Source organism: Myiozetetes cayanensis, unplaced genomic scaffold, assembly GCF_022539395.1.
Source record: "Myiozetetes cayanensis isolate MyiCay16 unplaced genomic scaffold, myiCay2020 scf9, whole genome shotgun sequence".
Classification (NCBI taxonomy): domain Eukaryota; kingdom Metazoa; phylum Chordata; class Aves; order Passeriformes; family Tyrannidae; genus Myiozetetes; species Myiozetetes cayanensis.
Window position 1 is genome coordinate 9,245,727 of NW_026088185.1, and position 19,398 is coordinate 9,265,124.

Genomic DNA, 19,398 nt, shown 5'->3' on the forward strand with positions numbered 1-19,398 from the left:
ATAAACCAGATATACTGTGTGTTTCATATGGCAGCACATTGTGTTGTGGGGTCATCTCATTGTAGTTAGAGTTGACCCCTGCCTTATCACCAAGAGCATTTCTAGAGTTGCCCTAAGCATTTTCTGCCAATTAAAATGTTGAAACCCTATACAAAACTGTCACGTTGCACATGCTTTGGACCGGTTTAATTAGAAAGTTTCTACAGTTGAGTGCTTCTTTTTAAACAAACGCATTTTATTTCTCTGTAATGAGAAGGGGAGTTGATGAATAACTCAGCTTGAAGACCTTTAATATTTTAAGAGACTTAATCTGCAAAATTAATGAAGCTGATTGTGAATATTTAACATGTTTTATGTCATCTGATACCTTGAGTATAAATAACATCTTTGCCAATTAGTTGTTAAAATTTGGGTTTTAACATTGATTTGGCTGTGAACATAAACAGTAACCCCTAAAACAGGTCAGCTTGATTAGATAACAATAAATCATTCTTCACAGCAATTTCCTGTATACTCTTGGATTAACTGCAGCAAAATTTCAGTGATGCAATACTAATTTTTCCTTTTTAAGTAAGGAAGTGAATCACAAAATAACAAATCCTAACTGGAATGTGGGGACTGTGGTAGGTGTAGGACTAATTTCAGTCATAGAGTAACTGAACCTGCAGGTTATAGGATTTTACTAAAATGAGAATGTGTGCTTACACGAGCTAATATAAATATTTTTAGATGGAAGGATTTGCTGAAGTTAGGAGGATGCAGTCATTTTTAAACATAAGCTTTTGGGGGATTTTCTTTAATTCTAATTAGAGCTTTCAGAAAAACTTAACAGACCAATGTTGCTTCGACTCACTGACAACCAAAAACTTATGAAGCTATGTTGGGTTTTCTTCCTGTAATTTAGTCATAGATTCTGTAACATCTTCTAATAGAGGAATTTCAGGGCCTTATGCATAACAACTGAGCCTTCACAGTATACCTGCTGGAAAAGGTGACATTGTCATCACTGAGAGCCCCTAAGCAACTTAACCTAAAAGTAAAGACACATCCTACTATGAATCAAACTAGTGGAAGTGATAAAAGTAAACAGTGAGCAGTTTTTTTAAAGATGGAGGTCACTTAGAGCCGATGAGTATTTCAGATCAGATACAGCTTGTAATTCTGCCTGTGCAGATGCCAGTGTTCCCTGGAGGGGATCCAAGAGGTGCACAGGTTCTGTATTCTAATTCTCATGTGCCCCATCTTAATCATGATGCCATGTTTAGGTGCTGTATCATTCCTAAGAGTATGTAAGCCCTTCAGAGGTGTCTTTGCCAAAAACTAAGCTATGATATATGAAACTTAAGCCAGTTTGCATAATCTCCTTTCCATTTTTCTCCATGTAAGGCTGTCGATCATCTAACCTGGCACTTAACATCATAAGGTGTCCAGATTGGAGGTCCAGTGTCCTGCCAAATGGCTGTGTGACTTATATTTGGGCTGCTTGTGCATGCATGCATGATTCAGCATTGAATGACAAGTCCACCTATGCTGTTTTTTTCAGCAGAGCCTCTTAATCCACAGTTCGTAGCTGAAGTTCTCTGGAGGCTGCGTAGTAACAGTATTTTGGTCCTCAAGGTCCACCTTAGACCTACTTTTGTATTCCCATTTTTCAACCTCTGTTTTTTAGTTCCTCACCTGATGGCAGACTTTGCCTTTTCAGGAACTCTCTTTTTGCCTCTGTCTCAATATGCATGTATGTCAGTGCACACTGCAAACTGTCTAAAACTTTTTCCAGTCTGTTTCTCCTGGTGGATGTGGTCTTGTACCCTTTGCACTTGAATTGAATTGTTTCCTTTTGTGCAGCGTTGTGGGATGACAACTACAGACTTTGTAAGAAAGAGAATCCCAAAAGAAATTTTAAACCAGCAGATTTTGTAAGCTTTGACGTTGAACTAGACCAACAGCCACAATCTGTTGGCAAAGTCTTGTCAAATCAATTCCGTAGTGGTTTTGGTACAGGTAGAATTCTTGAGATGTTTGACATTTTAATATTAGCAGCTACAAAATATTCACTCCTCCTCTCTTCTCTCATCCATACCAATCCCCTACTCTCCCATTTTCCCAGATGTTTTCCCTAAATGAATGGACCTTCACAGATGCAAGAGAAGTCAGGTCATGCTAGGAAATGTGGAAATGCTAGTGGTTTTGAATCAGGAGTTATTGACTTACAGTAAAGTTGGCAAAATGTGTAGACATTTTTGATTAAAAATGAAGTAGGAAAAGCCTGGAAAAACCTGAAGCTTTTAGACTAAAACTTAAACTTCAGAAAATGTTTTATTAGGGTGAGATGCTGACTGCTAGAGCCATGTGTCTTTGATTACAGGATCTGTTTCTTGAGTAATTCCTTCTTTTGCATGTCATCTAGAAATGTGCTCATCTTCCCTAATTAAGAGGATTATGTTGGGTGTACCACATCCCATTTTCTAACGACAACAGTAGAGGTTCTCAGATAAAATAAATGCTGCTTTTCATTGATAGCAAGTTGCTTTCAGCTCTTCAAGCTCTTATTGAAGAATTTGATTCTAGAGTCAAAAGTTGTCTTACTTCTTATTAATAAAAATGTATGTTTCAAAGCACCAGGTGAAATAAATAGGGCCAAACTAAACATGTGACTCCAAGCAGAGGAGGAGATTTCAGATAAATTTTGCATCAGAACCACGTTCAAAACAAATGCTAAATATGCATTAGTGTTTGTTAAGTTAACATGACAAACTGAACTCAATCTGAGCTTAAGTAGTGGAGGTGTTCTTGTTCAAATATGAAATCTTTTGCTGTTTGTGTTTTATTAAGGGCTACAAAACTGAGGCTGGAACTAACAATCAGGAAGAATTGCTGGGCTTTTTTTAGCTAACTCTTCTGATGTCTTTCAATATATTATACTGTACTATGAATATGTCAGTGTATTTTTTTTGCTGTGGACTTCAGTACTGCTCTCATAGTTTTCAGCACCTTTTGAATGAGCAGTCACACAGCTTAGGTTAAGGGAGAGTCAACTCCTTAAGAGATACTTGAAAGTCATAAATCTGTCTTGAAAGTTTTACAGGTGTTCTGATAACCTTTCTGTATTCATTTCTTCCCACAGCCTGGTTTTGTGGTATCATCTCTATCACCGTCATTAGCCTGCTTTCCTTGCTAGGGGTGATCTTGGTTCCCATCATTAACCAATGGTGCTTCAAATTTCTTCTAACTTTCCTGGTAGCTCTGGCAGTAGGAACAATGAGTGGAGATGCACTGCTCCATCTATTGCCACATGTAAGTATTGTTTCCTTACCTTTATGTATTCATAGTTGAACTGCTGTCACTGTTTTAAACTGCTGTTAGTATTTTAAAACACCTCATGAGCCCAACAAGAGTATTTTAAAGTAAGCAGTATTGCTGTCTCTTGTCTACTGACAGTTGATTGTGTATCAATACCACCTAAAATTATTTGCTGGGGATCCACTTTCATGGTTACTAGCTTTTGGGGAGAAAGTAACCTCTAAGTGAATCAAGAAATTGCCCAGGTTTCAGGGAAAGTAAGCAGTTTTTAATTCATGATGGTACAGTAAGATTACTGTTTACATGTTTTCTCTGTAAAAATTCAAATACACATTTTTAGGCTTTTTTTTCTTAAGTTTATATTTCAGATCAGAATTAAGTCTCTTACGGCCTGTAATGGTGAAAAAAATCATAAGGTTTGGTTACTAGTGGGAGCATAGGAATGGTAATTCTGTGTGATGTTTGAGAGTTAGTCTTGTTATCATCAGCATTGTGAGAAAAGCTGAAGCTAAATTCTTATCCAATGCCCAAAAAAATTTCCAGATGGATTTTTTTTTTTTAATTGATTAGCGTAATGAATAGTCTAACGAAAAATTTATATGGCAAAGTGTGTTAGGGTGGGGAAAAAAAGAAAGGGTGGGGTTTTATGCTACTTTACTGGCAAGGTGACATATTTTTTAGTCTGAACTGAGAGCCATTTCGGTCTCCTGACTGCACCAGGTCGTGCTGTGTTATTATTTTCTCTCCTAACAGTCACATGGAGGTCACAACCACAGTCACCACCATGGCCAAGGTCATGTCCATGAACACAAGCGTTCCCATCGACATGGCCACGGACATGGAGTGCGGACCGAAGGCTTCCTGGAAGAAAATGATCCAGTGCTGAAAGGTCTTGTGGCACTTGGAGGCATTTATGTTTTGTTCATCATTGAACACTGTATAAGAATGTACAAACATTACAATAAACAAAAGGTACGTACTAAAATTGCGTGCTGTTTAAAAACATATTACCTGAAGTTACCTTCTGAGAATGGAGGAAATGTCTGTGTGATGATTTGTTATTCTGTGAACAAGTGCTGCTGATCTTTATTCTGTCCCATGTCATGTGAGAAAACCCTAATCTGAAGAAGTTGCTTCTCTTAACACAGTAATTTGGGAAGGCAGTGAAGAAATCTGGTGGGCAAAGTTGCAGCTTTCTGACCAGATACATTTGGAGGTAGATCTGAGTAAAAGAGATTACAGCTCTCTCTCCAAAGTGCTGTGATTTTTTTTTTCCCTCAAAAAATATGAAAAGCAGTGTGTAAGAAAGAACACAGCAATTGCTGGACAATTTACAAGAAATTTAGCAGTATATTATTAGCTAACAATGGTGGTCTAACAGAGGTATTCAATTTTTCTACATCAGAAAATGCTAACATTTTCAGACCTCCTGCTTTCTATAAATTGCCAGTCAAGTTTTAACTTGTTTTTCTAAAAACTATTAGATTTTTAGTGCTAGAAGCATTCTTTATTCATGATGGTGGTATAAAAGGAGAACAGGTACCTTGGGGAGTGTGAGTGTGCATGGAAATTCAATTTTAACTTTTGCCTTCATCAGTCAACTTCGAGGAGAAAATTATTTTGGTGAAACTGAAACTATAACTGCTTCTCTCAAAATGAGTGTGAAAAATTTTCAAGTTCTCTGTTTTCACATCAGACTTGCTGTCTTAGCTGGACAGGCAGCAAGAGATTTCCTGTGTTGGAGGAGGCATTTCTTAGATCTTCTGATGAAGGGATAAAAACTATCCCATTGGACGTATCTTCTTTGAGATTAATTAAATAATTAAAGCCCCTAGGCTGCTTTGGCAAATCCATAAGCTCTGTTGTATGGGCTGCAGATAGAGAAGAGCTTGCTACTTTTTTAAGGGAAAACACAAGCAAGTTCTAGAAGTATAAAAAAATTGAAGTTGAACAAATTAGAGGAGCTGTTCTTGCTGCATGCTTGAACAAAATCTGCATACATGTGTTTCTAGGCTGTGAGAGCAATCCTAGTCAGAATGTACTGCCCTACTAAAGTGAAATATTATCTGTGTGTGTGAGATTCTGTGGTAGGTAGCTAAGAATTTCCACTGGGATAGCTACTGTTGCTGAGCCTCGCCTGTTAAGCCTATGCTTAATTCAGTATTCTGAAGGAACACACTTCTGTTAAACACGTTAAGAGAATAAGCTGATCTCTTTAAAAGAGATTTTTGGACAACATTTCGGGTTTTTTTATCTCCATCAATGTCATTTTACAAACCAGATGTTACCTGTTTTCTGTTGCAGAGTAAGCAGAAATGGTGCAAAAAAAACCAGACTGAAGAATCACCAATTGGAAGGAAGCTTTCTGATCACAAATTAAATAATAGACCAGATGCTGACTGGCTTCAGCTGAAACCCCTTGCAGGTTGGCATTTATTTTCAGAATTTCTCTGATTGTGAGATTCAAAGGAGCAGCATGTTACTTTGGTATGGTATTTAGCATGTAACCTCTTGTACAGTTTTGCTGCTATTATGCAAATCATTGTTAATAAGACTTAATAGGCTTTCCTTATTAAATCTTTTTTTATTTTCTCTTCCTTAGATCTGAGAGCACTCTGAACACTTCCTAAATATGCCATAAAGATGGTTCTCAGACTTCTGAAGCAGTCAGGTTTTGGGTGGCTGTGGTTCTTTGGGAGTTTTTTTATTTATTTGTTTTCAGGGTGTTTTTTGGTTCAGCTGTGCCTGAATAGCTCAGCCCTGACAAAAATTAGATCAAAAATGAACACCCACACAACCTGAATACAGATATCTGCTTCACTTTGAAGATTCCAGCAGCTGAACCAATTATCGTTTGGCTGAGGAGACTTAACAGAATCTGTTTCTTTTCATAAATACAACTGAGTATCCTGAATATTCCTCAAGTATCCAAAACAACTTTTGCATACTCTTCCTTCATGGCAGTCTGTGAATGCTCAGACAGTGTGCACCCAGAAAGGAATTCTGTGTCCCTCTAGGGATGAGAGAAGGGGAAGGGCTTTGCTTCATAACCTTCCTGTTCTGTTGCCTGCATGACTGCTGCATTAATTTGTTGATGAAGAGTCCATAGGCTGTATTTCTACAGAATCAGCTTTGTTAATTTGATTGGTTTGTAGAAGGGAGAATTAGAGCTGCAGCCTTCTCCACTCAGTGGGATATGGGACATTGACATAGAACATAGAAAGACTTTCAGCTGTATGGATGGTGGTAAATGTATTTGAAATGTCCTCATTTCCTTTTAATGGCAAATCAGAGGAGGTTTGCTTCTGATAACATGGAGCATGTACTGGTTTTGTAACACACTTACTGTGAAAGTGTGCTCTGCTGCTTAGTAAACCACTGGTACTGCAGGCACTGGAAGCCCATGCTGAATTTGAATTTTGAACTGCAGTGCCACTACCACTGACTTGAATGGCCATTCTGTTTCTTTTTAATACCACCTCCACATGATGATTAAGACCCTGTTTATCTAAAACTCTTTGCTGTTTTCTGCTGAACTCTGTGCCAGTTTTTTTAATTCCACTTACGATTTGCGTATTTTTGACTCTGAATTTTTTTTTTTTTTTTGTGAGCTAATTGTCCAGAACTGCCTTTTTTTTTTTTTTTTATTTTTACCCCACAACTGCTTTTCTTTCCTGGAGCATAGGTTGCCCACTTTGTTTGTTTATTAATATTTTGGAAATATTAGTAGACTTAAAAATTCATTGTGTAAGCCTTCTGCATTGTTTTCACTTTGTATTACTTGTAAAAATGGCTTTGATTGCTAGCAGGGTAATGAGCCACTCTGAAGAAGCTCACTGTGTGAGCACACAAGTGTGACACAAGGATTCATGCAGTACAACAGATCTGTGACTAGTTTCTGTGTTGCTGGCAGGTCATGATATGCTGCAGTGAAGGCTGAGCTGAGACCTGTAGGGGCATGTGTTGGCAGTAGCCAGTTAAGGTTTCCTGAGCCATTCAGATTCCACCTACAGCATATAAGACGTTATTATCATCCTGGCAACTCTCCTTTGCCAATGTTGAACCATAAACCTTGTCAGTAGCAAAATTGCAGATAACAAGCCTAGGCTGGGCTAAAACTGGCTTTGAGTGCTATGGACTCAGTGATGTTGCCTTGTCGTGGAGACTTTTATATGGTGTACATGCAAATTAGTCAAAAAATGTATCAGTGAGAGATTTATTTTTCTGGCTGAATATTGACAACAAAGTTACTAGACTGGGATGTGTTAAAGTACTTTTTGGCTTTCTCAGAGCAGTTAATTCTTAGTTCAGTGATGCAGCAGTTGCTGGTGACATGTTAAATATGAATTAACACAGTGTTTCTCCCAACTGGCTTCCATGTAGGAGCAGACGACTCGGTTTTATCTGAAGATCGACTGAATGAAACTGAACTAACTGATCTGGATGGGCAGCTGGAATCCCCTCCCAAAAACTTCTTGTCTGTAGAAGAGGACAACAACATGCGCCATTCCCACAACGACGTCTCACATGCTGCTCAAGAGCATGACCTTCATGACTCAGAGTATGACAGCCACGGAGAAGATAAAATGATAGCTAGAAAACACAGTCACCACTGGCATCACAAACATTCCCATCATTCCCATGGCCACTGTCATTCTGGAAAAGACCTGAAAGATACTGGGATAGCTAATATTGCTTGGATGGTAATTATGGGAGATGGCATTCACAACTTTAGTGATGGCTTAGCAATCGGTAAGCAAAAGCACTGAGTCTTTCTCAACAGTTTCTCCTTACCTTTAGTACCTCTGGTAATATTTTCCTGATCAGTGATCGTAGGTAAGGCTTCCAGTTAGCACCCGTGGTTACTGGCATTGTTTAATCTCCTTCAGGGCAGAAATTAAAAGGCTGTCAATTGTAATAGTTACTACTTTGTTAATATTTTGTCCTATTTCCACCAAAAGTACTGTACTGGTATAGTGACAGTAGCAATCTCTCTACCAGGTAAAGATAGGTGCAGACAAACCTCTTTGTGATTTATGGAGCACAGTAATGCACATTTGTTGTTTGGATCTTAGTATTTGCCTTTGAATTATAAGTAAATTCAGTCTTATTTTCAATGATATTTATTTATCATAATAATACTATTTCTATTATTGTCAATACATATAATTATACAGTACTTGTAAATAAAAATACACTGTGAGACAGGTTACAGAAATCATTTTTTTCAAGTACTACTTAGGATAATTTAATTTTTGTTTAAACAAAGTTTGGTTTTTGCTTATGGTCAGTATAGATTTATTTCTAGCCAAGTGCAGAACAAATTGAAGTACCAAACAGATTTTATTAGATTTATGAAATCAACTTTGATTCACATAATGCTCTAAATGTGATTTTAACTGTAAAGTGCATTAGCTTGAATATACGTCATACAAGTCAAAATGACAGAGTACTGAAGTGCCTACTTTTAATTTTTTACTTAAGTAGCTGCTAAGAATACACGGGGTTCTGAACTACTAGCAGGAGGAACACACATTTTGAGGGATGAGGGATAAGCTACTTATTAGGGTCTGTAATTCACAGTGGAATCTACTACCATTTCTCCACTTTCTCAAAACAATTTCTAAAGAAACTAAATTCCTTAAAAAATAACTTTTTGCTTCATTTTCATATTAAACAGGTAAGACATTTAGACAGTGGTTTCTAAGGCCAAAAGGATTACTGTGACTACTGTTGAGAACTTCACTGTATTGAAACTCCATTTCTAAATATTCCTGTGTCAAGTCCAAACAGCTGATTCTTTGGTAAAATGTAGATTTTAGAAGAGCAGATTAGATTTTAGTGTATCAGGTTATGAGTAATCCAGAGGAAAGTTAAATTTCCCCTCTGTCTTCAGATTGTGTCTTCTCTTTCTACTTTATGTTGCCTGTTTTGACTGCTCACTGCAGGCTCTTTTTGTGCTTTTCTCTGCTACAGTACAGAAATTTAGTACCAGTTTTCTCATCTCAGAATTATTTAAGGTATGAACTTAAAGTTAATTGAATTAAATTAGCTTATGCAAAAGTTACTGAAAGACATTTATGGCAATGTTTTTATCCATGTTATTTTCCAGGTCTGGGTTATTAATATGCTGATATGTGCTCTACATATAAGCAGAAAGGAACTAAAGAGGTTATGGGTTAAATATTAGTTTGGATTTCCAAGCTGGAAAGGAGAGGTTTAGACTCTTGCTTATGTGCATTCCTAACTGTCCTCATACACTTGAGAGTTCCTAAAAATGTAAAAGTGGTGCTATTTATTAGCTTGTTGCCTTTATGTGTCTGTTTTGGTCGGTTGTGATCTCCTCTCCCAGGATTTGTCTTTCAGATACACTGAGTAATAAAGCATGCAGTGGTAATGCACATCCAAGATACTTCCAGTACTTCCCATTTTTATATGGACAGGGCCTAGACATACTGAAAAATATTAGAATATGCATTCTAACAGAAGGTTGTCATCTCTGGAAAGTCTGTTGATTTTCTGACTTGAAAATAGTGAAATATCATTTTAATTTTTTTTTTTTTCTAGGAGCAGCTTTTAGTGCTGGACTGACAGGAGGAATTAGTACATCTATAGCAGTATTTTGTCACGAGCTTCCCCATGAATTAGGTAACTAAGTCTAGAAACTCAGTCTCTTTATCTGTACAAAATACTTGTCTAGAAGCTGTTGTGATACTCTCTGTGATAAGCACAATGCAGTGCAGATGCCACAGGGGTGACCAGAACTTCAGTGGAAGGGAGCAGTGTTGCTCCAGAGTACATAATGATGCAGGATTATATTGGCAGGTATCTACTTACAGCAGTTCTGTGAAGCTTTTTGAACACATTTTAAAAAGTGTTCTTAGTACATTTGACATTTTGATGTTATACCTCTGCATTTTGTAGAGAATTTCACCCTACTCTGTGTGACCTTGTCTTACACAAAGTTAAATTACATAAGTAAACACAAGTTTACATATTACAAAATTGTGCTAGGTTGAACTGTGCATGCTCTTACAACTTGCTTGCTTGATGAACTGCTAGCTCTGAATGGTCAAAAGTGAGGTAAAACAAGTATTTCAAAAACCCTTAGAGGTGATGAGTGAAAGCATTTTATATAGGCAGCTACTGAGCTGTAGGTGAGTAGTGGGCACAGATGGGAAGTAATGCAGCAGATGTTCATGGTTTGACATCGATGCTGTACAATCATTAGTTAAGTGAAGCTGCTGCAGTATATAAAGGATTGCAATGTATATTGGTGTGCTTATAACTTGATAGCATAACGTGATTAAACTAACCCAGTGTAAGAGGTGAGTAGTTCACTGTACATATTTTTTATTTTTTTATTTTGATATGCTTTGATTCTAGACCAAGTGATCTATTTCTAGCATCTGTAACATGAGAATATTTTGTTAATTACCTTCATGACTGTATATCATCTTAGACTTCTGATATTCACAAGAATTCAGTATGAATGGAGTAAAATGATCAGAGCTGATTACAAGACAGAAATCTAGATTTTTATAGAATATCTGCCTCTATCACCAATTTTAGCAGAGCAGTCCTGAATTCAAAATAAAACAAGTTAACATGGCATGTCTTAAACTAGAAGACTGATTCAGCATGATATAAAGTCATTCTTTCTGAACGTAACTCTTCCTTTCTCTAGTGCTCAAATTCAAATTCATTGTCACCTTCTGTGGGGACTAATGCCTTGTTATCCTCTTCCTGAATTTGCAGGATGAGGTGTATATAGCTAAGAGGAATTTTCACAGGTATTGATAAAAACGAAGCCTCTGGTTTTATGTGCCATGAAGAACTTCTGTGAAGTAAATGACTTGGATGCAGGACTGGAAGGGATACTAAGCAGGTGTACAGATGACACAATAGTGGGAGGAGCTGTTGACTCCCTCGAGGGCAGGGACGCCCTGCAGAGAGACCTCGACAAGTTAGAGGACTGGGCAATCAACAACCATAGGAAGTTCAACAAGGGAAAGTGCTGGATTCTGCACCTGGGATGGGGCAACCCTGGATGTATGGACGGACTGGGGAATGAGGTGCTGGAAAGCAGTGCCAGGAAAGGGACCCGGGGGTCCTGGTCAATGGCAAGTTGAACATGAGTCAGCAGTGCCCTGGCAGCCAGGAGGGCCAACTGTGTCCTGGGGGGCATCAGGCAAAGCATGGCCAGCCGGTCGAGGGAGGGGATTGACCCACTCTGCTCTGCACTGGGGCGGCCTCACCTTGAACATTGTGGCAGTTTGGGGCACCAAAGTACAAGGAAGATATTAAGCTGTTAGAGAGTGTCCAAAGGAGGGCAGTGAAGATGGTAAAGGGCCTTGAGGAGAAGCCATGTGAGGAGTGGCTGAGGTCACTTGGTCTGTTCAGCCTGGAGAAGAGGAGACTGAGGGGAAACATCCTTGCAGTTACAACTTCCTCATGAAGGGAAGAGGAGGGGCAGGCACTCATCTCTGGTGACCAGTGATTGGACACAAGGGAAGGGCCTGAAGTTGTGTCAGAGGAAGTTTAGGTTGGATATTAGGAAAAGGTTCTTCCCCTAGAGGGTGGTTGGGCACTGGAACAGGCTCCCCAGGGAGAGGGTCACAGCACCAAGCCTGACAGAGTTCAAGAAGTATTTGGATGATACTCTCAGGCACATGGTGTGATTCTTAGGGATGGTCCTGTGCAGGGCCAGAACTTGCATTCGATGACCCTTGTGGATCCTTCCAACTTGGCTTATTCTCTGATTCTGTGTATTCTCTGTGGGAGGACCAGATCTCGACTCCTCCATTCACCCTTCATGATTAATCAGTGTTACCTTTCTGACAATCAGCATGATGAATAGGCACTTTTAAATCATATTTTTAATCAAGGGATTGCTGCACATAAATACAGTTCTTACAAGAATTGTCATTTTCTGTTTCTCAGTCTGACTTTGAGCCTCTGTAGCAGCATTTTTACTTTGGCAGTTCCTTGGATTGGTGAGTGTAAGCTAATTTATTTACTTCCTCTCCTGAGAAGCACTGATGCCAACTCCCTGTGTTCTGTCCCTGTTGCAGGTGACTTTGCTGTGCTCCTCAAAGCAGGTATGACAGTAAAGCAGGCCATTGTGTACAACCTGCTGTCAGCTATGATGGCGTACATCGGGATGCTGATCGGCACGGCCGTGGGGCAGTACGCCAACAACATCACCCTCTGGATCTTTGCCGTCACTGCTGGCATGTTCCTCTACGTGGCCTTGGTGGACATGGTAAGGTTGGGGTGGTGCTGTGGCATTTTTGCATTCCATGCATTAAACCTAGGACTGCTGTGGCTGGGCCACTATGTGCTGGAGTTCGGCCTAGTGTTCAGGGTTGTTCTTCACCAAAATATAATCTTCGTGTATTCTGGGAAGTTCAGTACGAACCTTTGGCATGAGCAGCTGGTAATATATAGTTCTTGTGGTGATTAGCTTTTAAAGAAGTTACCTTGTGGGAAAATGCTACTGCTTCAGGAACTTATATGTACGTTACCTTTAGAGTGTGTACACCACAGATCCAAATCCTTCAGGCAAGTAATAGTGTTGTGCATGTTATCAAAACATATTTAGACCTGATTTCTCTCCTAAGCAGCTTCAGAGCTTAATTTAAATAAACCAATTTCCTCACTTCTTGTCTTTCCTAAGCCTAACGATGATGAAATAATATTCCACTTTTGGGGTATTTTGGGGTATAATGCTCTTCAATTCTTTATTGAGACTTTAATTTATAAATATACTCTAGTTACTACAGTAACTCAGTTACTCTATTAATAGGTAAATAAGTTCTTTTCAGGGCTTGCTAAATTGTTAAATAAAACATCTGCATAGAGGGATCCTTCTTGCAACTTGCAACTACAGTAGCCTATTATTACTGGACTGTCACTTGCATATAAGTCCTGTGGCTGATATTTATTTCCTGTGCTTCCTTTGACTGAAGATATCATGTATAAAGGAAGGCAGTGTTTTCATTCCTTTTTCTTTTCCTCAGTCATCATAGTAGCAACCAAATAGTCAAAGTCCGATGGTCTGACTAAACAAGAGCAGCAAAGCTTCTGCAAGGCACACGTGAAACTGCTCCAGATTCTTGTCTTGGTATTTCCATAATCTGCTGCTTCTCAGAGGCCTTGTTACCTGACACACAAGAAGAATAGATTTTGATTCCTCCAATGCTATCAAAGAAAATATCCAGCAGTTTTAAAGCCCCTTGTAGTACTGCTAAGGTGAAGCCTTTTTTTTCATGCAGAACACGTTCCATTAGATTTCAAAAAAAACATCTGTGACTTCTCTGAACAATTTCTTTTTCATGCCTGCCCAGCTTCAGAAGTTCTGTTCGTACCTCCCATAGCTACTGTAGCACTGCAGGGACAGCAGAGCTGGAGCAGCCCTGTGTCCAGAAGTTGGGCAGTGCCTCTTCACCAGGTGAATGTCAATGTGCAAGAGGTTCCTACAGTGCTAATGTATGTGTGGGCTACGTCTCAAAGATGGAAGGAGGGTTTTATTGCCAGTAAGAAGTTCTTGCAGTGCACAGCCTCATTCCTTCCTCCTTCTCAGAGTCTTTCCAGGATCCTTTCTACTGTCAAATAAGTATTTTAAAGACAGCAACAGTGGGGAGTGTGCCCATAGTACTGGTTACTGTTAAATAATATTTTTCTTTTTATCATAAAGGGGAGGGGTCTTCTACTTGCTGTTCAGTGCCACAGTTTGGGGAATACATGAGCACTGCCACTACCTGTAGCTAAAACTTCCACTTCTACTCATTCTATACTCCCTTTTCATGTTCATGACTGGAAATGGAGACAGAGTCCTGTGCCCTTCCTAGGTTTTGAAATAGTTACCAGAGTATTCTTTCATTATTCTTAAGAGCATCCTTAGATTCAGAACAGCAGTATTATGTCTGTGTAGCAGTTACAACTTCTACAGAAACAGATCTTCCATTCAAAAAACATGAAGGTGAGAATTGGCAGCAGCAATTCCACCAGAATTCTCTGATTAGTTTTTGTGTTACTTGGTGAAAACAACTCTGGTTTATTAAAAATAAAATAATTCTGCAATAAGTCTTGCCTGCTAGCATGACAACTGTATAGTAATCTTTAGTAGTGTAAAGTCAATGATTACTGCATTTATTTTGATGACTTAACAGTGCTTTGTAATTTGGTATAGTGCTTACTGTTAAGCTGCCTGGTCTATTATATATGTATTGTCTTGTAATTGTCAATTGATATGTATATGTAGTGTGTCATTTTTCACACCAGCTCAGGGTTTTTTGTATATATTTAAATACTCAGTGAGTCAAATTAATTGTCAGGTTATGTATCTTTTAGAAATACACTAATACAAGGCCAGAAGGATGTAACATATTTGGGTTTTTAGCAGCTTTGATATCATTGTCTCTGCAGAATTCAGGTATTCAGAATAACAAAAACTACTCTAGCCTATCTAATGAAGAGCAATAAATAGACTTGTGCTGTGTACTACCTGAAGTTTCCATTTTCTTCTATAGTACCTTTTTCCATACTTATGTGTGTCTTGAAGGAATTCCTTTGTTTTTCCCTACTGCTTTCTTGAATTAAACATGCTATTTCTCGTCTGTGTGTGTTGTAAAACACTTTGTAAGATTTATTTTTACATCTTCCAGGTCCGTTATTATTTGTTGCTTTTGTCAGTACTCTTTGACTTTTCTTCATAGGTGAGGAACAAAAGGATTAGCCAAAAGTTTCATAATTTCTTATAGTTTCACATAGAATTTCTCTTTAATTGCCTGTAGCTATTATTCCCATATTTTAAAGGGATGTGTATGTGAATATGTGTAAGCATCTAATATGACAAATAAATGGCTAAGTTAATCAGCAAAGTCATTATAAAGGGTATATTTATAGCAATGTAATTACTGTAGAAATAGGCAAAGCTTTTTATTACGTTTACTTGAGCGTGACAATTTTAATTGAGTAGAAGTACTCAAGAGAGCAGAACTGCTGGGCTGGTCTTATCTTGAGGAACTTAATGTTCAATTAGATGTGTGATCCAGTAAAACCTTAAGGAAAAAAAAGTCCAAAGGAAAGTGGGTTTTAGTTCGTTTTGTAAAGACACGATATGATCAGGTTTTTATCGACTGTAGTGGTTAGGTAGAGTTTAAGCTATGTCTTAGTGTGTTGTTTTGTAACTGAACCCTGGAGTGTTTATTCTTGACAATATCATCTTGTAAATTTGATCATGTATAAATGGAATAGAGGTGAAAAAAGTTCCTAAATTGTTTTTTGGTTTTTTTTCCCTTTAAGCTTCCAGAAATGCTTCATGGAGATGGAGATAATGAAGAGCATGGCTACTGTCCCGTGGGGCAGTTTGTTCTTCAGAATCTAGGCCTGCTTCTTGGATTTGCCATCATGCTGGTGATTGCCCTCTATGAAGACAAAATTGTGCTTGACATCCAGTTTTGACCTAATTCTGGTAATCACTGTGGTTACAATAACGTTGCTGTATGGCTTTGAGTCTGCACTGTTTCGCTGTATGCACATTGCTCGGAGGAAGCGCGGTGGCTCGCACTACTTACACAAGTACAGGACGTTCATTTCTGCCCAGATTAACTAATGCTTTTTTCTAATTCAAATCAGATGAGGTCACCCAATGCAACTTCTAAACTCGAGCGATCAACACCTAGGAAACACAAAATATGAGAAATAAAGGCCAAGTTCAGTGTAATATAATAGCAAGCACTGCTTGTTTAAGAAAGAAAAAGTACAATGAATGATCTTCTTGTTTGGGAAAATACCATTTCATTGGTACACCTGGACAGAACCCAGAAGATGTTGCAGCTAAAACTCAAACCTCTGCAAGGAACCCGAGCAAGCTTTTAGTGCCACCTAAGTCCTGAGTAGTGCGTATATGTATCTATATATGTATAGATCTATGTAGATATATACAGATATGCATACATATGTATGTGTGTGTGCGTGTGTGTATATATATATATTAATTCTGTGCTGATTTTTCTGCATAGTGGTGACTTGAATTATTAAATCTTACAGCAGGACATGACTGGAAACCACTATGCCAGTTTAAATTTTTAAAAAGAAACCCAAAGCCTAAACACTGTTTAAATTCTTACAAGACGTGTTAAGCTCACTCCATCGTTCCAATCCTATGTAAGAAGGCAGGCTGTTGCCATGTACTCCGACTTCTGTCGAGGGTCAGTTTGATGATGTTTTTCCCAACTAAGATTTATTTGATGTTTGTTCCTTGATATTAGTAGGAAAATGCAAAATGCAGTAGAATTAGTGTTAGCTTGGGAAATCCCTGATGTTGGAGTTATTGAGCTATTTCTGGTTCTTTCTTACAGATGCTAAACATGTATTGTGTGCCACTTGCAGCATAAACTACTGAAGAATTGTGGCTGTGAATTTGTGCAAACTCTTTTAACAAAGAATCCATATGGGAATTTCTCCATTTTTTAAAAACTGTTATTTTTAACTATTTTCTCCTCTTCATGTTAAAACAATCCAAAGTTCAAGATGCTAGTTACTGAACCTGGGCACAAAGGCTAAATTATGCTCTGTGTATGTTGTACTGGTAGGTTATTTACAATACTGTAATAGCAGATCAAATGTGTTTCTACAATGCCTTGTTATCAGACATTGCAACACCAGCCGTTTCTGGCAGTAGAGAGTATGTAAGAAGATTTCTACTTCCAGTATAAAGGAGTTCATTTCTAAGATATTTTTTTACAATTTTGGTATTTAAATTAGATTATTAAAAAGCAGATGTGGTAGAACAGTGGTATGTGTCATTTGGAAGAATAGACTGAAACTTTGGGCCTTAACTTGCTGGGACCAGCTGTCCTAGATCAGATTGTGCTGGTATGCGTATATTGCCAGACATGAGTTAGTTCTTCTTGTACTCTTCTCCTTAAAAAAAATTGTGAGTTTGTGAGGAGTGCAAGTTGATTCTGTAGTACCACTCCTAAGCATGGTAGTAGGTTTTTTTAAAACATACCATTTGTCTATTTTATGTGTATGCCAGGTAAAAGCTGTATTTTGACTACGTGCCGTAAGTTTTGTTTCGGTCTGCTCGGTGCCAGTGTAAGCTGCTAAGAACACTGATCCTAACGCCTTTAATGAGAGCCAGTTGGTATCTTCATTCCATTTCAAGTTAATGTGTTTCCTGTGGCCCTTTACTTTTGAAGCTTCATTGGTCAGTTCAGCTTTTCCTGAGAGCAGCTCATGTATTTTAAAGCAAACGGTCAGTTGCCAGTATTTCTTCCTAATTCAGTATCAGGAAACAGTATTAAGGGTCCATTTCAAAGAAGGGTGCAGTTTCTTCAGTGAAGAAGCCAAAAGCCCAGAGTTCAGGCAGCCAGCCATTTAATGTTCTGAACTCAGGTTTATGTTTTTGCTCTTTAAACATAGAATCATAGAGTCAACCAGGTTGGAAAGGACTGCTGAGATCATCAAGTCCAACCCCCTTTTTTTTTTTTTTTTTTTTTTTTTAATCCATTCCATACTCCAGCAGAAATTCAGTCCGGGTTTTCCCCCATTCCATACTCCTGCAGAAATCCAGTCCGGGTTTTCCCCCATTTCATGCTCTAGCCAGAAAATGTTTACTGTTGGACCCTAATTAGCAAACTCACTGTTGCTAGCTTCAGATTCCTGGATTTCTGCAGTGTAAAGCTCCTGGGTGACATTTTAGCATAGTGCTCATGCTTGGGCAATGAGTACCATTTTCAAAGAGGCTTTAACTCACTGGATACCTTCTGAGGATCTAAGTTTATACAATCTGTGTTTCTTATGTATTAAACTGACTTAGTTTTTCTTTTCTGTTAATTCTGTCAAGTATAAGGGGGTCATTATGCAGCTGAACTGATGTTTTGTCAAATCATTTTTTTAAAGCTTATTTCTCTTCATTCTTTTCAAATGAAGATTTCTGTATTTCAGGTAGTATATTTACTTTTGTATTAGTTGGAATATGGGTATAGCTTAATACACTGCCTCTGTAGGAAAATAGTTAACTTCCTTCCAAGACCATCTTCAGACAAGGGAAAAAACATGGTCACTGAAGGTAGGTACTGTATTTTTCATGGAATATAGGTTGTTTACTTTTATTTTCTAATATTTATTGCAAATGTAACAGAGCAGTGTAACAGCTGTGACTCCTATATGTTTCCGCCAGTATTGAATTCCAAAAGATCCTAATGTACTCTTGTGTTACAGACAATCTGAATTCCACTACATTTCTACTTGGTTTCAACATTCCATTTTGCTTGAATCCAGAGTCTCATTTAACTTGTATTTGTTGGAGGGCATAAATGTTACTTGTATATTACAATGCTGTCACTGTGTGACATCCCATTTGAATTTTGATGTAAATCACATTGCACTCAATCCGCTGTGATTATGCTTAGAAAATGTTGTAGTTGCTAGATGCAGTGTGATTTTTTTTTTATTATTTTTTTTTATTTTTCTTTCCTCTCCCCGTTAACAATTGAGTCTATGGTTTAAAATGTGATTATGGTCCAATAAGATAACTTGCTGAGCTATTGGTCTTTTTGTTATAACTAGATCATTTTTTAAGATTTTATAAAGCTGGAAATGATCAAATGCTGTTTTGTTCATTGTCAACAGTGTTGTGTTCATTTTATGTATGTTCCTTATACGTAAGGAGCCCTCAGAAAATAAAAGCTATTCAAGGAGCAGATATTTTTGTTGGCTTTTATAAGGTTTTGTTGTGTACTTCTGTATTTCAGTATTCTGTTTCAAATCTCACGAATGGCACAAATGCAACATTGTAAAAAACCCTCATTTTGATTTCTCTTTTTACACGGCATTTCAGGACTGACACACATTCCATATAAGTGACCTGGAAAATGCCTCTACCTCCCAAAATTGCAATAGGTTTATGAGTTAAACTGACACTATAATGCCACACCCTGTCTGACCCAGTGTTCTTGTGAATTTTCTGAAGGGAGAGTCGTGACAATGACAGAGTTGGTGGAATGGCCTGTAGCTGACAGGATCCCTCTTCCCTCGCTGGTCTTGTACACTGAGGCCAGGGAACTTGGTCACTGTGGAATGTCT

At 38.1% G+C, this 19,398-nt stretch overlaps 1 protein-coding gene across 5 annotated transcripts in view; it reads left to right on the forward strand.

Moving 5' to 3' along the window:
* SLC39A10 (solute carrier family 39 member 10) overlaps positions 1-19,018 on the forward strand; it is a 47,335-nt gene extending 28,317 nt beyond the window's left edge. For 4 of the 5 annotated variants that reach the window (XM_050339793.1, XM_050339792.1, XM_050339790.1 and 1 more), the window contains exons 4-10: positions 3,125-3,294; positions 4,054-4,272; positions 5,605-5,725; positions 7,684-8,052; positions 9,868-9,948; positions 12,375-12,565; positions 15,610-19,018. In XM_050339793.1, coding sequence (XP_050195750.1) covers positions 3,125-3,294; positions 4,054-4,272; positions 5,605-5,725; positions 7,684-8,052; positions 9,868-9,948; positions 12,375-12,565; positions 15,610-15,768 — 1,310 coding nt within the window. In that variant the 3' untranslated portion in view covers positions 15,769-19,018. The remainder of the gene's footprint in view (positions 1-3,124; positions 3,295-4,053; positions 4,273-5,604; positions 5,726-7,683; positions 8,053-9,867; positions 9,949-12,374; positions 12,566-15,609) is intronic. The other variant, XM_050339788.1, reaches the window with a different exon arrangement.
* The last annotated feature ends 380 nt before the right edge of the window (positions 19,019-19,398 follow it).